Raw genomic sequence first — 24770 nt, 5'->3', positions numbered from 1 at the left:
CAGCTTTTTTTTTTCTTTTTGCTTATGTGGTGCTGAGGAATCGAACCCAGGGCCTCATGCATGCAAGGCAAGCACTCTACCACTGAGCCACCTTCCTAGCCCCCTCTGCAGCCCTTTTAACTGACTTAACTTCAAGAGGAACTTTGACCTTCCAACCTCCAGATAAGCGAGCTGCTTCAGGATTTTCTAATGCATGTTTGTGTCTTCATAGGATAGTGAGCTGTGATTGTTTATGGGGATGTCAGTCTTTCTGACTAAATTAATCTCCATTTTATTTTTCTCATTGCGTAGCCATTCCACAGATTTTGAAGTACACCGAAACTGGCTTGCTATCACTCACAGTTTGCCAATATCCCAGTGGTATTATGAGGTAAGTTAAATTTTTTTTAATTTTTATTTTATTTAAATTTGGCGGGGGGGGGGGCTGGGAAGGTGGCTCAGTGATAGAGTGCTTGCCCTGCACGCATGAAGCCCTGGGTTCAATTATTCAGCACCACATAAGCAGAAAAAGCCAGAAGTGGCGCTGTGGCTCAAGTGGTAGAGCGCTAGCCTTGAGCTAAAGAGCTGAGGGACAGTGCCCAGGCCCAGAGTTCAGGCCCATGACCGACAAAACAAAACAAAACTTTTTTTGGTACTAAGGTTTGTACCTTGTGCTTGCTAAGCAGGTGCTTCATCACTTGAACTGTGCCCCTTAGCCCTTTTTTGCTTTAGGCTTTTTTTTTTAATGGTCCTGGGGCTTGAACTCAGAACCTGGGCACTGTTCCTGAGCCTCTTTGTGCTCAAGATTAGCACTTGAGCCACAGCACCACTTCTGGCTTTTTTGAGTAGTTTATTGGAGATAAGAGTCTCACAGGGACTTTTCTGCCTAGGCTAGCTTTGAAGTGTGACCCTCAGATCTCAGCCTCCTTAGTAGGATTACAGGCATGAGTCACTTGTGCCCAGCTTTTAGTTATTTTTTAGGTAAGGTTTTGCTTTGAATTTTTGTTTTTGTTTTTTAGCCTCACACCCACCTTGTTTCTTTAGGCCAGCTGGAATTATGATCCTCCTATATAAGCTTTCCTCATAGCTGGGATGACAAGGGCAAACCACCAACTCCAGTTTTTATTGGTTGAGATTGAGGTCTAGCTAAATTTTTGCTTGATCTGGCCTTCTAGATTGATGCTTTCCTAGTAGCTGGGATTATAGGTATGAACCACTGAGTTTAGCTCCATTCCCAAATTATAAAAATATGTGTCAAAATTCAGAAAATCATCTAGATTTCTGAAAACTAAATGGCACTTGTTTTTTTGTTTGTGTCAATCATGGGGTTTGAACTTTGGGCTGGGTGTTGTCCCTGAGCTGTTCAGCTCAAGACGAGTATTCTACAACTTAAGCCATAGTGCCACTTCTGATTTTCTGGTGGTTAATTGGAGATAAGAATCCCATGGACTTTTCCTGCCCAAGCTGGCTTTGAACTGTGATCCTCAGATCTCAGCCTCCTGAGTAGCTGGGATTACAGATGTGAACCATTGGCACCTGGCTAATAAATGGCACTTTAAGGGTAGAGTGCTCTCTGACATTTAAAATTGTAACTAGAAACTGCAAATGTTAATGAAATCTAAATTGACAATTAGATGTATTAAAATTACATAAACAGTAATTTTGAAACTTTTTATTTTTCATAACCCTAACAGGAAATCATACATCCATTTGTATTATAAAGGCTCTGCTCCATTAATGAACCACTAAAATGGAAATTTCATATTTTTAAATCAGTATTGATGTTTTTTATCCTAAATTTATCAATGAATTTGAGTGTGTGTGTGTGTGTGTGTGTGTGTGTGTGTGTGTGTGTGTGTGTGTGTGTGTGTGATGGTCCTGAGCTCAAATTCAGGGCCTGGGTGCTATCCTTGAGCTTTTTTTTTTTTTGCTGAAAACTAGCACTCTCATCACTTGAGCCACAGCTCCACTTCCAGCTTTTTGGTGATTAATTGGTGATAAGAGTCTCGGGGACGGTGGCTTTGAAACATAATCCTCATATCTCAGCCTCCTGAGTAAGCTAGGATTACAGGTGTGAGCCACCAGCACCTGATTTAGTATCTTTTTTTTTTTTAATGGTGGTATAGGGGCTTGAACCCAGGATCTCACACTTGATTGGTTGGTACATTATCATTGAACCTCATATCCATCTGGCTTTCTGCTTATTATTTTGGAGGTGAAGTCTAGGAAATTTTTTTGCCTGGCCTTAAACAATTATCCTCCAGATCTCAGTGTCTTGAGTAGTTAGGATTGCAAGCATGAGCCATAGTCATCACTGTCTTTTTTATAAACATATGTCAACTGTATAAAAGAAGAACTAGGCACTGGTGGCTCATGCCTATCATCCTATCTATTCAGAAGGCTAAGACTTGAGAATCCCAGTTTCAAGGCAGCTGGGAAAGATTCTTATCTCCAGTTAACCAGCAAAAAGCTGTAATTGGAGGTGTGGCTCAAATGATAGAGTGGCAGCAATAAGCAACAAAGCCAAGCCAGAGGGCAAGGCCCTGCATTCAAGCCTCAGTACCATCACACAATTAATTAATTAATTAAAGTAGTAATGTTAAAATGTTGATAATAAAAAAGGTAATTTTTAACTTCTCTTTCCACAGTTCATTGTTCTGTTTTGTTGGCAATTTGGGGTTAGAGAAGGAATTTCTCAAAGTGTAGAACTTAGTAAGTCAATTCATAACCTCAGTGCTCTGACAAGGGCCTCTGGGTTTGCCTCATATGAGGCTTCTGTTACTTACACTGCAGGGAGAGTAAATTCATCCTCATAAACAGAAGATTGGGCTAAGAATATAAGTGAGTGTCAGAGCACTTGCTTAGAATGTATAAAGCCCTGAGTTCTTTCCCCAGCATTGCAAAAAAGAAATAAATAAAATGAACAGAGAGCTAACAAGTATTTTTCCTAAGTCTTTTTCACCTCTCTTTATTTTTTTAATCACTGAGAGACCCTGTGATTAAACCTCTAGTATACCTGTAGAGGAAGATTTTTTTACTCTAGAGTAAAAACTGCAAAGTAGGCACATTATACTGGTGTCAGTTTTTGTAGGTTCAAGGCCTGTCTTTAATTTTTCAGGCATTCCACAGTGAGAGAAGTGTGTGTGTATGTGTGTATGTGTGTGTGAAGACAAGGTCTTGCAACATAGTCCAGGCTGCTCTCAAACTCCAGCTTCCCAAGCAGGAGACCAGCCTTCTGCCTCAACTTCTCAAATGTGTGGCTTATATGCATGGTGTTCTGAACTTTTTTACATAGGACATTAAAGACCAGGTAATGAAATTTTTTTATATGACGAATTGTTTATTCTCAATTTTAATACACTTTATTTTTTGAATTTATTGTCCAATTTGATTTCATTCAATGCTAAAGAAAATATAATTCCAAAAGAAAGGAAATAGGGATAGATATTCAGAATCAGGAAAGTAAATGAGAGCTTTAGCCTCAAGAAAAGACCTTCCATATTTTAAGAGCTTTGCTATTTTTACCAGGACTAATAGATTAATCAGCAGATTGAGAATTTAACCTACAAGGAAAAATGCCTACTTCAGTCTCCATATGCTATCAGTTTTTCAAATTAGCTTGCAATAACATTGATTTCATCCACTGAATGTTTCCTAACTATAAACATTTAAAGACTCTAGAAAAATGAACATTTTTAATTGTTTATTTTGTTATTTATGATGTATTTTTCCTTTGATTTTTATCCAGTCAACTTCAGAGTGGACCTTGGATTATCCTCCCTTTTTTGCTTGGTTTGAGTATGTCCTGTCACATGTTGCCAAATATTTTGATGAAGAGATGCTTAATGTATCTAATCTGAACTACTTCAACTCAAGGACCTTACTCTTCCAGAGATTTTCTGTCATCTTTACAGATGCACTCTTTGTGTATGCTGTTCACGAGTAAGTCCAGAAAGTATCTGTGGAGATATTTGTTTGTATGGAGGGGACTGAAGAAGCATAGTATCTAGTACTGACTTATTCCCAACTTAGAGGAACCAAATTCATATTATTGCAAATGCTACAATGAAAAACTGAGTTGTATCTTAAACCATGAATATTTACAGTGAGCAGTTCTGGCAGAGTCTTGTGGAACAAATAGGCATAAGGAGAAGTTTCAGAGATCTTCAAAGAGATTGTGAATGTTCTATAAAAAAGTAGTTTTTCTCACCAGAGTATCTCCACATGCTTTTCTTTCCCTCCTTGTGGAAAGCCCCTTCAGGAGCTTCTGTGATCTGCCCTGTTGTTTGGGACCCACACATGCATGTAGTACATGCAAACTTGTACATGTGTCCATGGTGCTAACCACCAAAGTCTGTTCTTAATAGAACTTGGGAGATCTTGCCGAATGCTTTTTGTTGTTTCTGGATTCTTTATGAAGATTCTTCTTTTTTTTTTTTTTAAGTTTGAACCTTTCTTTTATTTTTATTTTTTATTTTTGCTAGTCATGGGGCTTGCACTCAGGGCCTAGGCACTGTCCCTGAGCTTCTTTTTTTTTTTTTTGTCAGTCCTGGGGCTTGAACTCGGCTTAGGGCTGTCCCTGCACTCTTCAGCTCAAGGCGAGCGCTCTACTGCTTGAGCCACAGCACCACTTCCAGTTTTCTGGTGGTTAACTGGAGATGAGTCTCATGGACTTTACTGCCTGGGCTGGCTTTGAACCGTGATCCTCAGATCTCAGCCTTCTGAGTAGCTAGGATTACAGGTGTGAGCTACCGGCACCCAGCTTTTTTTTTTTTTCCCCCAGTCCTGGGGCTTGAACTCTTAGGGCCTGGGTACTGTCCCTGAACTTTTACTCAAGGTTGGCTCTCTACCACTTGAGTCACAGCACCACTTCTGGCTTTTTCTGTTTATATGGTACTGAGGAATGGAACCCAGGACTCCATGAATGGTAGACAAGCACTCTACCACTAAGCCACATTCCCATCCTCATGAAGATTCTTATTTTAACTGTGTTCCTTTTTTAAAATTTTTAATGGTTATTTTTCCTTTTATTTTATTAATTTTATTTATTTATTGTTTATGTGGTACCAAGGAATCAAACCCCGGGCCTCATGCATGCTAGTCAAGCACTCAACCACTAAGCCACATTCCCTGCCCTTAACTATGTTTGTATCATATTTATTTTTTTAGTTTTTTAAAATTATATTTTATTAGCATACATTAGGTATATAAAAGGGGTTTTATTGTGACATTTCCATCCATGCATACAGTGTATTTCAATTAAGTTAACACCTCTATTAGTCTCCCTTATCTCCCTTCCCTCTTAAAACAATTTCAACAGGTTTCATGTTCTGTTTACATATGCATACAAACTACTTCAGCCATTATCATCCGCATTCACTTGCTCCTGCTAATACCATTTTAGGTTTTGCATCTTGTACTTATAACTTAACTTTTAAGCAGCTAAAAACACAGGTGTCATTTGGGTACAACTCACGCCTGTAATTTCAGCTATTCAGAAGGCTAAGATCTGAGGGTCAAAATTTGAAGCCAGCAAAGACAGAGAAATCCCTGTGAGACTTACTTCCAATTAACTGCCCAAAAACTGGAAGTGGAGCTGTGACTCAAAGTGATAGAGCACTGGTTTTGAGCAGAAGAGCCAAGGGACAGTCCCCAGGCCCTGAGTTCAAGCCCCACAACTACCAAAAGAAAACAAATAAAATACATGTCTTGTACATTGACTTCCAGATAATGTTTTTAGTTAATATTGGCTTCTGTTTGATCATAGTACTTAAGGTCATGGGTGTGATTTTTGACAGCAGTGACTGTCCCTTCAGTGACCCTTGTCATAAATATATCATTTCTATTTGTGAGGCCCTCTGGACTCAACCCTTGTCCAAGTCAGGAAATAGTCCCTTGGGAATGTTTTAACCCTGCTTGTTCTTATTGAGTAACTTGTGTTTAACTGCACAACTTTCAATGTTTATGACCTTGCCATAGTTGGAAAAGAAAGTGCTTTGTAGTATAGTCCTTTCAAATAAAAATGTTTTTGGGTTCAGACTCTCCAGTAGACAGACAGACAGGCAGGAATTTATTTTCATCAGCAAAGTAGAGGAAGCAGTTAAATGAAATGGTTAAAATCTGGGTACTGGTTCCCCAAACTAGACAATGTGTTCAGATTTGTTTTTACTTATTTATCTATATTTACTATATTTACTTTTTGTACAGTACTAAAAATTGAACCCAGAGTTTTGAGCTTGTTAGTCAAGTACTCCACAACCTGAGCCCTACCCCTGGTCCTTTTGCTTTTAGTAAGCTTTTCAGATGGGGTATCATGCTTTTGCTTGGGCTAGCCTCAGACTGTTTCACCTACCAAGTAACTGAGTTACAGGAATGTGCCACCCAGCTAGATTATTAATTTGTTTAGTTTTCTTAATTATTCTGTAAAGTTATTCATTTTTTAGAAAACTGAATGTGGCTGGGAAGGTGGCTCAGTGGTAGAGCACTTGCCTTGCATGCATGAGGCCCTGGGTTCGATTCCTCAGCACCACATAAGCAAAAAGAAAAAAGCCGGAAGTGGCGCTGTGGCTCAAGTGGTAGAGTGCTACCCTTGAGCTGAAGAACTGAGGGATAGAGCCCAGGCCCAGAGTTCAGGCCCCACGACCAGACCTCAAAAAAAAAAAAAAGAAAACTGAAGTTTCCTGAGACCACCTTTTCTAGTCCCTCTTTAATTGCTTTTATTATTCATACTATAACAGTCTCATAGCCAGGCGCTGGTGGCTCACGCCTATAATCTTAGCTACTCAGGAGGCTGAGATCTGAGGATTGCAGTTCAAAGCCAGCTCTGCCAGGAAAATCTATGAGATGCTTATCTCCAATAAACCACTAGAAAACCAGAAGTGGTGCTGTGGCTCAAGTGGTAGCGCACTAGTCTTGAGCTGAAGAGCTGAGGGACAGCACCCAGGCCCAGAGTTCAAGCCCCATGACTGACCAAAAAAAGTCTCACAAATTTCCTGCCTGGGCTGGCTTTGAACCATAATCCTCAGATCTCAACCCTCCTAACTAGCTAGGATTACAGGTGTGAGCCACTAGCACCTGGATTTCCATGAACTCTTATCATCAATAAATTACCAAAAAGCCAGAAATGGAGCTGTGGCTCAAGTGGTAGAGCACTACCCTTGAGCAAAAAAAAAACAACTAAGATAGCACTCAGGCCCTGAATTCAAGCCCCAAGATAGGCACACATATACACACACACAAAATACTTGCTCTTTTATAATCATCACCACTAACATTTTGGTGCATATTACACTAGAGTATTTTGAAACATACTTAGTATAAAATAAAAATGGGATTCTTTTGTCCTTTCACCTATTGCTGTCACTGTCTCAGCAGTAACATACTTTTTTATATGGCTTGTTCTTAATTTGGCCAATATGCTCTCTAGTTCAGATACTAAACGCCTTGGTCCTCATTTTTCACTACCCTTCTTTTTTGTGGGGGAGAGGGCTGGAATTGAACACAAGGCCTTGGTAAGCATGCACTCTACTATGACCTATACCCCTGCTCCTGCATTTGGGGTGGGAGTGGGGAGGTCATAGGGCTTTAACTCAGGGTCTCCGTGTTGTCCCTGAGCTTATGAGCCACCAGGGCCTGGCTGCATTTTTACTCTTAAGAACTGAAATAATGTGTATCTTCTTGATTTTTTAAAAATCTTTATTTTTGATTTTTTTTCTTAATTTTTTTTGTTTTATTAAATATACTCTGAGATCATCTCTTAGCTTCCAGTTTTTCTAGCATAGACAGTTTGTCAAGAATGGTTCCCAAAATGGCCCATAGTGTACTCCACAGAAAGCACTGTTGTATTCTAGTGAAGATGAAGTTGTGTCTGTTTATTTTCTGATGTGTCAATATAGGTGCTGTAAGTGCATTAATGGAAAAAGAGCAAGTAAAGAACTTACGGAGAAGCCGAAGTTTATTCTGTCAGTGTTACTGCTATGGAACTTCGGGTTGTTAATTGTGGACCGTATCCTTGATAGTCTGTGTACTAGTCCCCTACTTATTCTGCTGTACTTTAATAATTAACTTTTTATAGTGATGATTATCAAATGTAAGCTGCTTTAGAAAATAGGCTACTGGGCTCCTATCACCTTGCTTTCTGCACAGGTTTACCGGACTCTGGTTGTTAGGATATTTTGTTCCTGGAAAGTTAATGGTAACATGTAAGAATCAGTTAAATTTTCTGTACTATATGTGTGCATATTGCAATTTGTTGCTTGTCTTTAGATTTATCTAACAAATGTTATAACACATTGTTCTAAATACCTTTCATAGGAAAGACATAGTGTACTTATGGGAACATTCAGGACTTCATGTTTTGCCACTATCTCAGCTTACCATATATTAATGAAGTTCTTAAACACAAAGGGTCTGAATGTAATAAAAATCCTAATGAAAGAAGCCTAATATTTTTCAGTCTCCATAAAAGTAACTAGTGTGGAGGAAAACACTCAGGTTTTGTTTCAGTCTGATCTGACTGTAGTCTTAGTTATGTTGTCATACAGTTTAGTAAATTAACGTCTCTGAGCCTTATTTTATTTATCTGTAGAAAGTATGATTCTAACAACCTCACAGATATTGTGATGCTTAATAATGAGATCATGTAGCCAGGTACTGGTGGCTCAGGCCTGAAATCTTAGCTACTTAGGAGGCTAAGATCTGAGGATTGTGGTTCATAGCTAGCCCATTCAGGAAAAATCTAGAAGTGGAGCTGTAGGTCAAGGGTTAGAGTGCTGGCCTTAAGCAATGGAAGCTCTGGGACAGCCTCCAGGCCCTGAGTTCAAGCCACAGGAACCCCCCCCCCAAAAAAAAAATTATCTGTGCTGCAAACAATAGAACAGCCAGTTGTAATAGTATATGCTTGTAATCCTAGTACTTGGGAGGCTAAAACAAGAGGATAGTGAGTTTGAGGCTAGCCTAAATTGCATAGAGAAATCATGTTTCAAAAAACAAAAGAACAAATGGGAGTCCTGCTCATTGACTTTCGGTGGCTGTGGGGTCCCTTCCCTCTTCATCCCTAATTCTAAAAAAAAACAAAACTTCTTGGCTCTTAGCTGCCTGGGCCCTTAAGGTAGGAAAACACATGGAAACATTATTTGCTTTTCTTCTTAAACAAATTCTAATTCTAGGATTTGACTCTTTATAGAAAATGTTTATGGGAAGCCAAATTAATAGTAATATTTTGTCTAATTTTAGCATATTAAGAAGGCATTTACATTTTCTATACTTAACTGACATAGTTCTTTTAGAATTTTTTATCCTCTTGTTTTTCCTTGACATTCCCCTAGATATCCATTTCCAGTACAATGGGTTTTTATTTGGATTAATGCTACTCTCCATTGCACGGTTGTTTCAGGTAAATACAAAGCACCTAATTCAATTTGAACCCTTTGATGTTTAACTTGTAAAGGCAACATTGCAGTGGGTGATGGATTACTTATTTGACCCACTGTTTAGTCTCTTAAGTTAAAGACACAGGGTATTCTCAAAAATTATGTCTTTTCTTTTGACAAGTTTTCTTCCTTTTACACATAAGAAAAATTATATTTGAAGAACTTAATAGAGTGTGGCAGGCCTGAATTAAGCTTGAGTTTTGTGTTTGGTGGGGGCTATTTCTGTAGGTGTAAATTTCTGGCAATTTTTATAGCATAGTACATCTGTTGGTGCTTTGCCATCAAATGCTGGTAGAGAAATAGAATGGGAAATAGAAAATAAGGAATCAGAAAAAGTTGGGTTAAAATCCTGACTAACACTGAGTCACTCAGTCAAGGGCTGCACACGTGTATTTGCTGAGTTGGAGTAATTGCATGGAATATCTTACTGAATAAACCTTATAAACAGTCTATGAAATTGTCTTAATAATTGCCATCCTTTTATAGAGGAGAAAATAAAAATTTCAGGTATCTGGGCCACTCCTCCTTAATCTGAATCAGAATCTCCTGGATTGGGGTTTAGGAATTTCCCAAGGGATTTTAATATCTCATGCAACAAGTTTGGAAGTCTTTGACCAAAGACAAGTCATTGGGAATGATTGTATATCATACATAAAATTTACTCCTGTATTCTTTTTTGTAATGCAAAACCTATCATAGATACTTTGGGAAGATCAAGTTTAATAATCTGTTTTAAAGTTCTTTATTAGCTATAGGGGCTCAAAGTATGGCTCAGTGGTAGAGGACTTGCCTAGCATGCCTGACACCATGGATTCAGTACCCCACACTGTAAACAAATAAATGAAAGTTTTTTTTGTTGACTAGAAATGTCTTGATAAACTTCTCTTAGCCCCAAAAAGCCACATAGTAGCCAAGTGTGATGGTGCATTTCTGTAATTCCAATAAGAAATAGGAGACTCATGAGGCAGGAGGATTATAAATTTAAGACTATATATAGTGAAATCTTGTTTCAAAAAAGAACACTGTGGAAAAAGTCACTTTGAACATAGAACATAATTGGTGTGTACCATGAATGATTGTTGGATGGTTCTCAAATAAGCAAATAAATTTGACTAGAGTCAGCTAGACCTGGTTAAGTTGTAAAATTGGAGAGAGATCTGGTTCCTTGTTATTCCTAACCATACCTATTCTAGACCACCCATGATGAGATAGTGAGGAAAGGAACTTGGCCTTTATAGGTCTTTGGCAGTTTCCCTCATGGACTATCAGGACCCTACCACATTTGAGCCTTCTAAAATTCCTTTGATATAGATAAAATTCAGGCTTTCTTAGTTTACTCTAGGGGGTTTTGTTTGCAGTTCTAGGATTTAAACTTGGGGCCTCAGCTTGCTAGGCAAGCACTCTACCAATTGTACAACACCCCAGCCCTTCTTTGCTTTAGTTTTTTTTTTAATAAGCTTTTTATTGTGAAAATACTGTACAGAGGGGTTACAATTACATGAGCTGAGCAAGGTAATGAGTACATTTCTTTTTCTTCCTTTTTTTTTTTTTTTTTTTTTGGTCTGGTCGTGGGGCCTGAACTCTGGGCCTGGGCGCTGTCCCTCAGCTCTTCAGCTCAAGGCTAGCGCTCTACCACTTGAGCCACAGCGCCACTTCCGGCTTTTTTCTTTTTGCTTATGTGGTACTGAGGAATCGAACCCAGGGCCTCAGGCATGCAAGGCAAGCGTTCTACCACTGAGCCACCTTCCCAGCCCGTGAGTACATTTCTTATCAAGTGTTGTTGCCTCCTCCTTTGTTTTTCCCTTACCATCCCTTCCCTACCATCTCTACAACTACACTCCCCCTCCCCCCAACCCCCAATTCCTATTTAAACTATTTGTTTTTTCCCTTCCCTGCTTTAGTTATTTTTCAGATAGGTTCTTGTATTTTTTATAGGACTCAGACCCTGATCCTTCTCCCTAAGCTTCCCATACATGGCTAGGAATGCCACAATCCAATTTACTTATCAAACGAGGTTTCACTAACTGTTTTATGTGCCAATGCTGGGACTTGAACTCTAGGGGCCTGGGCACTGTTCCTGAGCTTTTTCGCTCAAGGCTAGCACTTTGAGCCACAGTGCCACTTCCAGTTTTCTGGTAGTTAATTGGAGATAAAGAGTCTCACTGACTTTCCTGGCTTTGAATCTCAATCCTCCTATCTCAGCCTCCTGAGTAGCTAGAATTACAGGCGTGAGCCACTGGTGCCCTGCTTGACTCCCACCCCCCTGCTTGGTGGTGATTTAATGGGACATAATGAGTCTTACAGACTTTCCTGCCTGGGCTGGCTTCAAACTGCTGGCAATGTGGCTCAAGTGGTAGAGTGCCTGCCTAGATAGCTGAAGGCCTTGAGTACCCCAGGTCTACCTTTAAAAAAAAGGGGGGGGGTTGTATTTAGCATAACACCATGTAGAGACTCTGTGTGTGTGTGTATGTGTGGTGTGTATGTTGGTCCTAGGGCTTGAACTTAGGGCCTGGACACTGTCCCTGAGCTTTTGTACTCATGGCTAGTGTTCTACCACTTGATACACAGCTCCATTTCTGGCTTTTTGGTAATTCGTTGAAGATAAGAGTCTTACACACTTTTCTGCCTGTGCTGTCTTTGAACCACTATCCTCATCTCAACCTATGTAGTATTTCAGGCATGAACCACTAGCTTCCAGCCCTGTTTGAAAACAAGGTATAGGAGTAACTCAACTGCTCTGGCTGTTTCTAGTAGATCCTGTGTCTCAGCATTAGTGTTTTTTGTTTTGTTTTGTGCTGTTAGTAACTGAGCTTGAATTCAGGGTCTCAAGCTCTTACTTGGCTTTTTTACTCAAGGCTTGAGCCATACCTTCACTTCTGGCCTTTTTGCTGGTTAATTGAAGCCAGCTCAGGTTGTCAAACTGTGATCTCAGCCTACTGAGTAGCTATAATTATAGGCATGAGCCACTAGTACCTGGTTCAGCATCAGTTTTCATACTTAAGAATCATTTGTTGAAATAGTGAATGTGTGAGTCGACTAGACATAAGGTCAAACTGCCTTCATTATAGAAAATTTAAGGCGCTGGGAAGGTGGCTCAGTGGTAGAGCGCTTGCCTTGCATGCATGAGGCCTTGCGTTCAATTCCTCAGCACCACATAAAGCAGAAAAAGCCGCAAGTGGCTTTGTGGCTTAAGTGGTAGAACGCTAGCCTTGAGCTGAAGAGCTGAGGGACAGTGCTCAGGCCCAGAGTTCAGAAAAAAGAAAAGAAAATTTAAATCATATAGAAGGGAAGAGTAGTACAATGATCTACATGGAGGAGGAATATATTTATATAACATTAGCGTATTTCATTTGTGTTTTAGAATATATCTTCTAAAAAAAATAGATTCTACTTCAGGTGTGGTATTTCATGCCTATAGTCCTGTCACTAGGAAGGCTGAGACAAGAGGGGTTTTTTGTTTTGTTCTTTTGGTTTTTTGGGTTGGTCGTGGGGCTTGAACTCCACTTGGGTACTGTCCCTGCACTCTTCAGCTCAAGGTGAATGCTCTACCGCTTGAGTGGTTTATTGGAGATAAGAGTCTCACAGACTTTCCTGCCCAGGCTGGCTTTGAACCATGATCCTCAGATCTCAGCTTCCTGAGTAGCTAGGATTACAGGCGTGAGCCACCAGCACCCAGCTGACAAGAGGAGTTTTTGAGCCCAGAAATTCTAGGCCAGCCTAGACAACATAACAAGACCTCAACTTAAAAAAAAAAAAAAAAACTTTTCTTTTTTCTTCTTTCTTTTTGCTCTTTGATTTTGAGACAGAATCTTATTGCATGGTTTAAGCTGTCCTCAAACTTGAAATTCTCCTCACTCAGCCTTCTAAGTCATTTTCTATTTTCTATTCATTGTTTTTTAGAATAACTTTAGCTTTATGGGAATGTTGCAAAAGTAGTTCAGAGTTGGAGTTCTTGAATCCCTTATTCATTTTCCCCTAAGGGTACCATATTACATAACTGGGCATTCAAGATTAAGAAACCAACCCCGGTTTATGTTCATTTTGCCAGCTTTTTAACTAATGTTCTTTTTCTGTTTCAGAGTCCAATTCAGAATACTTCATAATTGCATTTCATTTACTTTGAATTTTAAAGCACTGTTCCCCTTCTCACTGTCCTAGAAAAGGCATATGGAAGGAGCATTTCTCTTTGCCACCCTTCTCCACTTCAAGCACATCTACCTCTATGTAGCACCGGCCTATGGTGTATATCTGCTGCGATCTTACTGTTTCATTTCAAGCAAACCAGGCGAGTGTCAGTGATGATAGAAAAATCTTTTTTTTTTCCTTCGTTCACTGTATTGACTTAGTGGCTTAGAGTATTATGAAGCACAGCATGTACCTCTCAGTTTTAGACCCTGTAAACCCTCTACCATCCTGACTTCTCTGCTCTTTCCATATGGTCTAATGTACAGCTGGGTGGAATGGCATATAATCCCATCTTTCAAGGGGCTAGAGCAGAAAGATCTTGAATTTGAGGCCAGTCTGGGCTGTATATAAGCCACTATCAAAAAATGAGGAAGATCAGTGTCCTGTTGGGGGTATCTTGTAGTTACTATTAGGGGACACTTGTCCATGCCCTTGATAATGACAGTGTTCCCTTTCTGCAGATGGCTCTGTCCAGTGGAACAGTTTCAGTTTTGTCCGTGTTTTTTCCCTGGGACTGATTGTCTTCCTAGTGTCTGCTCTTTCATTGGGTCCTTTCCTAGCTTTGGTAAGTTTATTATTATTATTAGTAGTAGTAGTAGTTATTAGTATTAGTAGTAGTATTGGTTTATATTGTAGGGGGAGGGGTTATTGTTATATCTCTACACATGTTTATATTATTCTAATCAATTTCATCCCCTCCCCTTAAACATAGCATCCCCAACAAGTTTCTTTATTCCATTTTCATGGTTGCAAATAATTTAGTTTGACAATATTCAACCTCTTTTATCCTCCCCACAAGCACAATACCGTCTAGCCTTTTTCTTTCTTTCTTCTTATTTTTTTTAAAAACAAAGCAATATACCATGTACTAGTGGCTCATGCCTGTAAATCCTAACTTCTCAGAAGGCTGAGATCTGAGAATCGCAGTTCAAAGCCAGACTGGGCAGGAAACTGTGTGAGACTTCTATATCCAATTAACCCCCAGAAAACTGGAAGTGGCACTGTGGCTCAAAGTGGTAGAGTGCTAGCCTTGAGCAAAAGAGCTCAGGGTTAGCACTCAGGCCCTGAGTTCAAGCCTCACAACTGACATAAAATAAAGTAATACATGTTTTTGTTTTGTTTAGAAAAAACAACGAAGCCAAGAATGTATGAAATAAGTAAAAACTAGTCCTTTCTTACTTCATGTACCTCTTATGACCTCTCAAAGGTAGTGTTCTCTCAGACATTTTTGTGCATATTCACCTTTGTATAGATTAACTGAAATGTTACTCACAAAATTGATCTTCATTATTTGTGGATTGCATATTTCAAAATTCACTTACTTTCTAAAATTTATTTTTAACTCCCCCCGCAAAAAAAATCAGTATTTTGCAGTCTTTACTAGTCAGCAAGTATTTTCAAGTGCCTATAATATAATGGATGTTCACATTTTTTCCTTTCCCACCCTGAAATGGGTTTTAATCCTACAGAAACAGAAGAACCTTCATGTTCTCTGCCCTACTCTCCCTTCACTCCAGGAGACCCAGATCAGGTGCATTTTGTAATCTCCTTTGCATCTGAAAGACCTTCATTATTGTATTTACTCCAGAACAGCATGGACTGAGATTCAGAGTATTTCTATGCGTCTTGTCCCAGTGGTCAGTTCACAAAAGTGGTTTCTGAACTGCACAGCATCAGACAACCACTTGCCCAAAGGAACAAAGACTTCCTAATGTGGGCCACATTGTGCTCTAGCCAGTTCTATTTTTGAGCTTGGAAGTGTTTGATGACTATTTAATCAGTTTCATTTCTCTTTTCAACAGAACCAGCTGCCTCAATTGTTTTCCCGACTCTTTCCTTTCAAGAGAGGGCTCTGCCATGCATACTGGGCTCCAAACTTCTGGGCTGTTTACAATGCTTTGGACAAAGTGCTGTCCATCATCGGTATGGTAGCAGGTCTTCTCCTAGCCTGTGAATGCTGAAAGGACTGGTCACTGGGAGAAATGGACAGCCTGCTGTGTTTTGAATGTGGCAGAACTGTTTGTTCTGTAGTCTTGAACATCAGTTATCAGGAAGAACAAGGCAGCAGTTTTTGGGGCTGAGGCTTTAAAGCAGTAAACAGACTGCATTCTTCATAAAAGCTCCTTGTGGCAATGAGATGTGGGTCTCTGAGGGGAAAAAAAACTAAATATTTAAACATTTTTAAAGGTAACATCTGCCTAAAGGAAAACATTACTCAGCAGAATTTAACCCACATTTAAGCTTAAATATATGAAGAAGCAAGGAAAGAAGAATGTGTAGTTTGTGACTGTGAGTTTCAAATCAATAAAGTGATATCCCTGCATTTATGCATGAGAGGAACAGAAATAAAATGCCTGAGCTAGGCTTTTTAAGTCTGGCTTTTTAAGTTAAATACAGGCCTTAATCTGGCTCTGCTAACAATAATTCACAATGAAATAGTTTAGTCTGTCATGGTTTTATTTATTTGGGGTTTTTTTTTTTTGGTGGTACTATAATTTGAACTTGCGGCCTCATGCTTGCTGTTTGAGCCCCACCCTCAGCCTCAGCCTCTCATTTGTGAATCTAGCTGAGCATTGTGGGAAAATGCAGGACCAGGAGCCATGGTTAGCAAAGTTTTTCTGTAGTGTATCACATAGTCACATATATAGTATTTTTGTTTTGTTTTGTCCTTTAAAAAATGTGAAAAACTGGTATGATGACCCATGTGTATAGGCCCAACTACTTGAGTAGCTGAAGCAGGAGGATCACTTGAGCCCAAGAATTCAAGAGTAGCCTGGGCAATATAGTGGGCCCTGCTTTAAATAAAAAAAAAAAAAGTAAAAATGTAAAAGTCATTTATATACCTTCACTGCTATGGAAAAATGGCTCTAAAGGCTGGATTTAGCCCTTAGACTATAGATTTGTTGACTTCTAATCTAGATTTTGCAAGACTTGGTGTAAATTGTTGCTGTGCACCTTACCAAGTCATTACATTCCTGTAGTCTTACTTTACTTATTACTGTGGGGAGTCTACTGCTGAAACTGTTCGCACACAGTGTGATATAACGAACAAAAGCAAAAAAAAAAAAAAAATGCTGGATTGTCAGTACCAGAGACTTTGGAGCTAGACATACTCAAGTTCAGTCCTACCACCTATTAGTCATGTGGCTTTCAACAGATTTGCCCATCTGTCTGCCTTACGGAGCTAAAAGTAATGTCTACTCTCGGCACATGGCAGATAGCTCCTATATGGTAGCTGCTATTAACTGTTTGTCATGTACTTACTGGAACTTGTAATTTGGTAGCAACATTGTCACTCACTGTGAATCCAGCCTTAATATACAAGGTGCTCTTGAAAGGTAATTTCGAACAATGTATTTCAAAAAAGCTTTGAACAGCCAGCTTGAGCCAGATTGAGATCCAGGGCTGAAACTGCTATGAGAAACTGCTATGCCTCCCCTGGAGTACCTACTTATAAAGCACAAGCAACTGTGTTTCAAAGAAATAGTTGTTAGCTTTAAAAGAAAATCAAAAGCTGAAGGGAAAGGGAAAGGAGTAAATAAGTAGAAAATACTTTGATAGTCTTCATCTTTCCTACACTGCACTGACTTTGAATGGCATTAGTCACAATTGCATAGGTGCTTAGGCTGAGACTATCCTGTTGCTCTGGAGCTTTTTGGGATAGAGCTAGACTTAGATCATTTGATAAGAATTTATTGAGTTCCCATGTCTGGAGATAGAAATGAATTCATCATTTGTCTCTAAGACACATGAAAGGAAATGAGTACATAAAAACAGTGTGCAGTGAACACTAAAATACAGAGCTCACAAGAAACTCAGCTTTCTCGGTGAGTAAAGAAGGAGTTATTTTGGCAAAATGAGGTCATTTTAAGCAAAGCCTTAGAAAGAGACATAGTGTTAAGTTATGTGTTGGGGATACAGTTAGTTTCATTATGGCCAGGCCACACTTAACACTGTAGAGTTGAGGCTGGAGAGGTAAGAAGGGACTAGATCATGGAAGACTTGATAAGCCAAACCCTGTAGGCTGCACAGATTCTCCATTCTAGTCATAACTTACAACTGATTATAATTGTAAAAGCCACATTCTGGAAGAGGTAGGATAGTACAGATGAGTTCATAAAAGCTTGGTTTGAACAGCAATAAGATTTACTCATTTTTTTCAAGGAATTGACTAACAAAATGTGGAGTTCCATTAATAAAAATAAAGCAAAATACAATGTCTACTTTCTGTGTAGGTTTGGAATTGAATCTTCTCAACCCCAATAAGATCCCCAAGGCCTCAATGACTAGTGGCTTGGTTCAGCAGTTTCAGCACACGGTCCTGCCCTCAGTCACACCCTTGGCAACCCTCATCTGCACCCTGATTGCCATGCTGGTAAGACCTCAGCAAGTGGTACTCATTTCTCCAGTGTGTTTCTCTGCTTTGCTTACTTCCTGGCTGATTGAATTTCACCTTTCAGGCTTTTCCAACTTCAGGATAAATTCCATGGCTGAAATCCTACAGACTGAAATATTGCCTAGCAATTCTTTTTTTTTTTTTGGGGGGGGGTCCAGTCCGTGGGGCCTGAACTCTGGGCCTGGGCGCTGTCCCTCAGCTCTTCAGCTCAAGGATAGCATTCTACCACTTGAGCCACAATGCCACCTCCAGCTTTTTTCTTTTTGCTTATATGGTGCTGAGGAATCGAACCCAGAGCCTCAGGCATGCAAGGCAAGCACTCTATCACTGAGCAACCTTCCCAGCCCTGCCTAGCAATTCTTAAAAGGAACTTCGAACACAGTAAAGAATTATCATAAAGCCTCTCTGTCAGAGATTCTTGCCACTGGTTATGAGACCATCTGTCTATTCTGGCATGGGGAGGCCAGGGAGGAGGAGGTATAGACCACATGGTTGAGAAAAAGGAAATCTTTATGGCAGGAATATCTATACTTTGTTTTGTTTGTCAGCCTTGGCAAAATGATCAGAATACATCTGGCTGGTGCATGGATATTATGTCTTAATGAACTAAGAGTTGGCTGTGGCTCTATGCACATCAGTCTACTGTGGGTCGGATGTGTTACAACTTTCATTCACAGTGCATGGATAGAATTTTAATAAGAGTCATTGTAAAAAGCTCAGCCCTGTTGATAGTTGATGCAGTTTTAATTTTTGCTTCCAAATGATTGAACCTACTAGCAAAGATATCTGACTTAATTATGTGGCAGAACTGTAGGTAACTAAGCTCATATTTTAACCAAGGCAGATGTGTTTTTTTGTTTTTGTTTTTGTTTTTCTCAAAATCTCAAACCATAAGCTTTATACAAAAGGTAATAGTTTTACTGTAAATCACACTGAAGCTCACAGAACCAGGTACATTTTTATTAATAGTGTAAAATCTAATTTACTAGTCCATAAATGTGTGAACTTGGGTAGTTTGACTTAAGAGGTTCAGTAAGTATCAATTAATAATATGGTGACTAATGATAAATCTGTCATAAATTGTTATATTGTATATCCCAGAACTTATCATTTCAACTTATTTAATAACTGGGATTGATTGTAGTAAGTTAGATTCATGCTTCTAAATACCTGCTTTTCCCTTTAAAAGTTAGTTAACTTTCAATGGACTGTGCACAAAGGGATAAATTACCCAGTTCAATGAAGCAGTGTCTAGAATCTCCTGCTTTTCAGAGATGATGCAAATTGTACTTTCCTAAATACTTTCTTATAAAGCCAACTTGAAATGATACTGAAATTTTATCTTTGCCTATTGTTTCTAGCCCTCTATTTTCTGTCTTTGGTTTAAACCCCAAGGGCCCAGAGGCTTCCTTAGATGCCTAATTCTCTGTGCCTTGAGCTCCTTCATGTTTGGGTGGCATGTCCATGAAAAAGCGATTCTCCTTGCAGTTCTCCCAATGAGGTAAGCTCATAACTTGGCAATCAGCATTGCTGACCAATTTCACTGTTTTCCAACTGCTCTGCTTCTCTCTTATCTTGTTCAGTGGGATTAGATAGGCAAAGGCAAAGGACAGATTTCCAATAGGACAGGACAGCAATGTTTAACTTAGGCCCATGAAGGTTCCTAGGGGTGAGGAATGTCTATCCAGAGAACCATATAAAGGCCACAAAATCATTTGGTACATGACAAGATAGATACATTATACTTCTTGTGGGCTGCCTACATCCATCTGCATATATTGAATTTTGTGTGGTTTTAGAATGATGTTATAAATATCCAAATGGCTGATGGCGGGGGGAAGGTTGTCCTTCCTGTAAAGTATGTAAAAATGCATGTGCTTTTTGTATTAGATTAGCATGATAGGTCTGGATAGTGAGTGCAGCATCATTTGGAAAGCATGAACTTTGGCATTACTACATCTGTGAAAATAAAGTTCCATGGTTTCTTATTAATTGTCAGTCAAGTAAGGTCTGACTCCATTCTGGAATAATTCTGTAACATTTATACTGCACCATAGATTTTCCAGAACTGTTTTGTTTTTGTTTTCTTTTGAGCCTCAACAATCTTTAAGGTACTTAGCATACATTTGTATCATTCCTATCTGAGCATCAGCAGGTACTCTGGCTTGGAGAGTTCATGACTGATCCAAAGTAACACTGTTAAGCCAGACATGGCAACATAGGCCTATGTGTAGACACCTGTGTAATAGATGCCATCTGGGGCTGTTGCTTAGTGGAAGAACACTTGCCTTGCATGAGGCCTTGGATTCCAGTCTAGAATCACAGAAAAAATAAAGCATGCACTTTTCTATGCCTAGCAAAAACACTCCCAAGCTTGGCATAGCAGTATACACCTGTAATCTCAGCACTAGAGAGTTAGAGTCAGGAAGATAGAGATGGTAGATAACCTGGGCTACACAGCAATACAAAACAAAACAAAGTCACACAACTAGCAAATAGCACTCAGCGCTTAGCCTGGTCTTTTGATGCTAAATTTTGTGGTGTTTTCACTCTGCTATTCTAGGGTGGGGGAGAGAGGGAAAAGGCATTGTAAATGCAGTGCTCATAATTGGAACTCAGTAGATAGATGGTAATGGAATCAGCCTTTTTTCTGGAAGTTTGTCTCAAAGCTTAAGGAATCACGTAAGCTCTAAAAAAACAGTAAGCAAAATGTTCAGGTCAGTCCCTGTTTCTCTGGGTTTATTTAGCAACATGGAATTTCCAAATAAAAGGAGAGCAGAGGTTTTAATATCTTTGTGTGTGTGTGAGAGAGAGAGAGAAGAGAAAGAGAAAGAGAGAGTGTTGTGGGGCTTGAACTCTGGGTCTGGGCACTGTCCCTCAGTTCTTCAGCTCAATGCAGCTCTCTACCACTTGAGCCACAGCACCACTTCTGGTTTTCTGGTAGTTATTGGAGATAAGAGTCTCAGGGACTTTCCTTGCCCAAGCTGGCTTTCAACAGTGATCCTCAGATCTCAGCCTCCTGAATAGCTAGGATTATATGCATGAGCTATCAGTGCCCGGCAGTTTTTAATATCTTTAGTCAGAACATCATACAGGTGCAGGGCTTTGTGTACAAGACAAACTACAGGTTTGGGAATGAATTTGAGTCCTGTTTTCCTGAATGCTCCCTCCAGGCACCTCCCAGCCCCACAACATCCCTTTTTTTTGGAGAAGGCAATTAGTCAGGAAAGTGAGCTGCACTGTTTGTATTCCCAGATTCAACATGGTACAATATTATCAATTGCTTACCAAATAGATATTTTCAATCGAACTGGACTTGTAGCAGAATCAATATTTATTTTATGCATAAGCCAGTTCTAAGAGTAATAATAGATGCTGTATTCAAGCTTTTTGCAAGTGTAGTTTAAGTTGCTTTAAGAAATTATGATAAGCCAGGCACTGGTGGCTCATGCCTGTAATCGTAGCTACTCAGGAGGCTGAGATCTGAGGATCGCAGTTCAAAGCCAGCCCACTCTCCAATTAACCACCAGAAAACCCAAAGTGGCTGTGTGACTCAAGTGGTAGGGCTCTAGCCTTGAGCTGAAGAGTGCAGGGACAGTGCACAAGCCCAGAGTACAAGCTCCAAGTTCAAGCCTCATGACTGACAAAAAAAAGAAATTATCATTAAAAAATTTTATTTTTAGCCTCTTGTCCGTGGAAAAAGCAGGAGATGCTTCAATTTTTTTGATTCTGACCACAACAGGACATTACTCCCTCTTCCCTCTGCTCTTCACTGCACCAGGTAAGCAGCTTCTTTTGACTTTTGACTAGCATTCCCTTTTCACCCAGGGCTACACATTAGGACTCTCTGACTTAACCAATCAACACTGTAATCTCTCAAAAGGAGAAAGCTCATGTGTTCTCTCATTTTGCCCCTAATTTTAAGTATACTTAGATGTCACAAAAAAGTGTGGTCAAGTTCATTAATTTGACATATTACTGTGTCAGTGTGCTTATATTGCCTTAATTATTAGAGACCTTTTATCTGTCAACTAAACTATCATCTGTATTTTCTTTTGACAGAGCTTCCCATTAAAATCTTACTCATGGTACTGTTCACCATTTACAGTGTTTATTCACTGAAGACACTATTCAGGTAATTAAAAAAGTAAATTTAAAGTTACATTTACTCTTGTAAAATACTCCGTTAAGAGTTAGATAAGCCTTTGAAGTTTTGTTTCACATTATAACAACAGTATAACATTACCTTTTTTAAAAAATTGCTAAATGCAGCAGTAATACTCATTAGACACTATGTTGAAAATGAACTGTACAACTTGTGGGTCAGGATGGGAGAGAAAAACTCATAGAGTTAGGGAAGGGGTGACATTGTCCAAAGTAAATGTACTCTTCACCTGATTTATATAACTGTAATCTCCCTGTACATCTCCTTTTAGTAACAATAAAAGAATTAAATAAAAATAATTATTTAATTTTTTTGTTAAATTTGCTAAGTGGAAGGCTAAATTACCCATATAATATATTTATCAGGACAGCACTGATTGTATCTTTAGTTTGGGGGGGAGTACTGGAGAAAGACCTCTTTGAAAGCCAGGTGTCGGTGACACATAGATGCTTTGGGAAGCACAGACAGGAAGATGAAGAGTTTAAGACCAGCATAGACTACATAGTGAGAGCCTGTCTCAAAAAATATATATATATAATATAATATGAAAATTAAAACCGGAATGTGAAGTATGCATTATAGGTAAAATTACAAAATACAGAAAAAATGGAAAAAACTAAAATTATTAAAAATTATTACAGAATTATGAGAATAAGTTTTTGCTTTTCTAACTAATATTAGGACTATATTTTTTTTCTTTTACTGGGGCTTGAACTCTTGGTTACCTTTTTCGCTCAATGATGGCACTACCAATCGAGCCACAACTCCACTTTTGGCTTTTTGCTGGTAAACTGGAGATAAGAGTCTCATGGGGCTGGGGGCTGGTAACTCCCCCCTATAATTCTAGCTACTCAGGAGGTTGTGATCTGAGGATCATGGTTTGAAACAAAAAACTTCATGACAGAAAATTCCATGAGACTTTTAATTCCTACTCAAGAAGCTGAGATTGGATGATTATAGTTTAAAGCCAGCCAGGGCAGGAAAGTCTGAAACTCCATCTCTAAAATATCCAGCAAAAAACCAGGCTGGAGGCATTGCTAAAGTTGTAGAACCACCCAAGCAAGCACAAAGCTCTGTGTTTAAACTTTAGTATTGGCCAAAGAAATGTTAAACTATTGGGGCTGAGACTATGGCTTAGTGGTAGAGTGCTGGCCTAACATGCATGAAGCCCTGGGTTCGATTCCTCCATACCACATAAATAGAAAAGGCCAGAAGTGGCACTGTGGCTCAAGTGGTAGAGTGCTAGCCTTGAGCAAAAGAAGCTCAGGGTCAGTGCCCAGGCCCTAAGTTCAGGTCTGGCAAAAAAAAAAAAAAGGTTAAACTATTATTGATGTATGCTTACAAAAATATTTTAAAAATAAAATATAAAGTAGTAAATTTTGTGTTATTTATACTTTACCAAATTTAAAAATGACTTTGAATCCTCAATTATGTACATATGGTCTTAGCTACTATGCTAGCTAGCACCCAGTCCCTTTCTCTATTCCATATGCAGGGCTAATTTTGTGTGAGTAGATTCAGCTAAGTGATACCATATGTAGATGCCTGGGAAAATTTGGATTGCCAAGGTACTATAATAGATCATTAGTATTTTTGCTACTTGTGAGGTTTGTTCAGTCTTCTGACTCCAGCCTTGGCTGCAGTTCACATCACAATGTGGCAATGGGAAGCTTTAGCTGGGGAGTATTTACTAAACCAAAATGGCTTATCTAAAACCAGCCCTTTTCTCTTTTCCTTCAGAAAAGAAAAAGCTCTCTTAAACTGGACTGAAACTTTGTACCTCCTTGGCCTAGTGCCGCTGGAAGTCTGTTGTGAATTCCTGTTCCCTTTTACCTCTTGGAAGCTGAGGTATCCTTTTATCCCTTTGTTAATGACCTCAGGATACTGTGCAGTGGGCATCACATACGCATGGTTTAGGCTGTACTGCTCAGTGTTGATTGGCCCTTTCATCGGCAAGACAAAGAAGCACTAAATAAAGGAACTGCTTGGATGTACGCCAAGCAATTACTTCATGGGAAATTAATCAGAACCTGAAGAAAGTTGCCAGTGGCATGAGCCACTCATTTCAGTAGATCTGTTCAGAGGACCATTTTTCCACATTTGGCCTTGCCCAGCCTAGCAACCTGATTGTTGCCATGGTGAGAAGCCATTTGCCCTCTACACACACTGGAATACGTCTGAAAACAACTTCACCTTTCCTTGTGAAAGTTCTCTGAGATCATTCAGACTGTCGAGCTCACTGAAGGCACATGGAATCTGATTAGCAGCATAATTGTTCGTAGCCTACGCTGATATGTCACGATATGTATCAGCAATGTCAGGATATAAAGCTTAATTAGATTCCAATACTGAGAGAAATATTTCCTCTGTTCAGAGAGAAATGTAAATAAAATGCCATTTTGTATTTCTGCACAAAATACTTATGGATCATTATCAGCTCCTACATTTTCCTATTGGAGTGTGTGCTGGCAGATGGTGTGCTGGCCCCCGGTCTGTACACCTTGTTCCAGGAAGGTTTGTTTGTTTCCATTGAAATGATAATAATCATCAACAAAGCCAGGGGGAATATTTAATGCACTGTTTGGGCCAAGCAACAGAGACTTCAAACCACAAC

The 24770-nt window shown here is 39.3% G+C and overlaps 1 protein-coding gene across 2 annotated transcripts in view; it reads left to right on the top strand.

The window, feature by feature from the left end:
* The window catches only part of Alg8 (ALG8, alpha-1,3-glucosyltransferase), a 26897-nt gene extending 2480 nt beyond the window's left edge, over positions 1–24417 (top strand). Inside the window, exons 2-13 of one of the 2 annotated variants that reach the window (XM_013014183.1) lie at positions 292–370; positions 3728–3921; positions 7875–7984; positions 9306–9373; positions 13569–13695; positions 14057–14160; positions 15398–15518; positions 17831–17970; positions 19353–19492; positions 21675–21772; positions 22054–22126; positions 23897–24143. In XM_013014183.1, the coding sequence (XP_012869637.1) occupies positions 292–370; positions 3728–3921; positions 7875–7984; positions 9306–9373; positions 13569–13695; positions 14057–14160; positions 15398–15518; positions 17831–17970; positions 19353–19492; positions 21675–21772; positions 22054–22126; positions 23897–24128 (1486 nt within the window). In that variant the 3' untranslated portion in view covers positions 24129–24143. Of the gene's footprint in view, positions 1–291; positions 371–3727; positions 3922–7874; positions 7985–9305; positions 9374–13568; positions 13696–14056; positions 14161–15397; positions 15519–17830; positions 17971–19352; positions 19493–21674; positions 21773–22053; positions 22127–23896 lie in introns of both variants that reach the window. The other variant, XM_013014184.1, reaches the window with a different exon arrangement.
* Positions 24418–24770: the final 353 nt, after the last annotated feature.

This window comes from Dipodomys ordii, unplaced genomic scaffold, assembly GCF_000151885.1.
Source record: "Dipodomys ordii isolate 6190 unplaced genomic scaffold, Dord_2.0 Scaffold22, whole genome shotgun sequence".
NCBI lineage: Eukaryota > Metazoa > Chordata > Mammalia > Rodentia > Heteromyidae > Dipodomys > Dipodomys ordii.
This window is presented reverse-complemented; position numbering and strand designations above follow the sequence as displayed.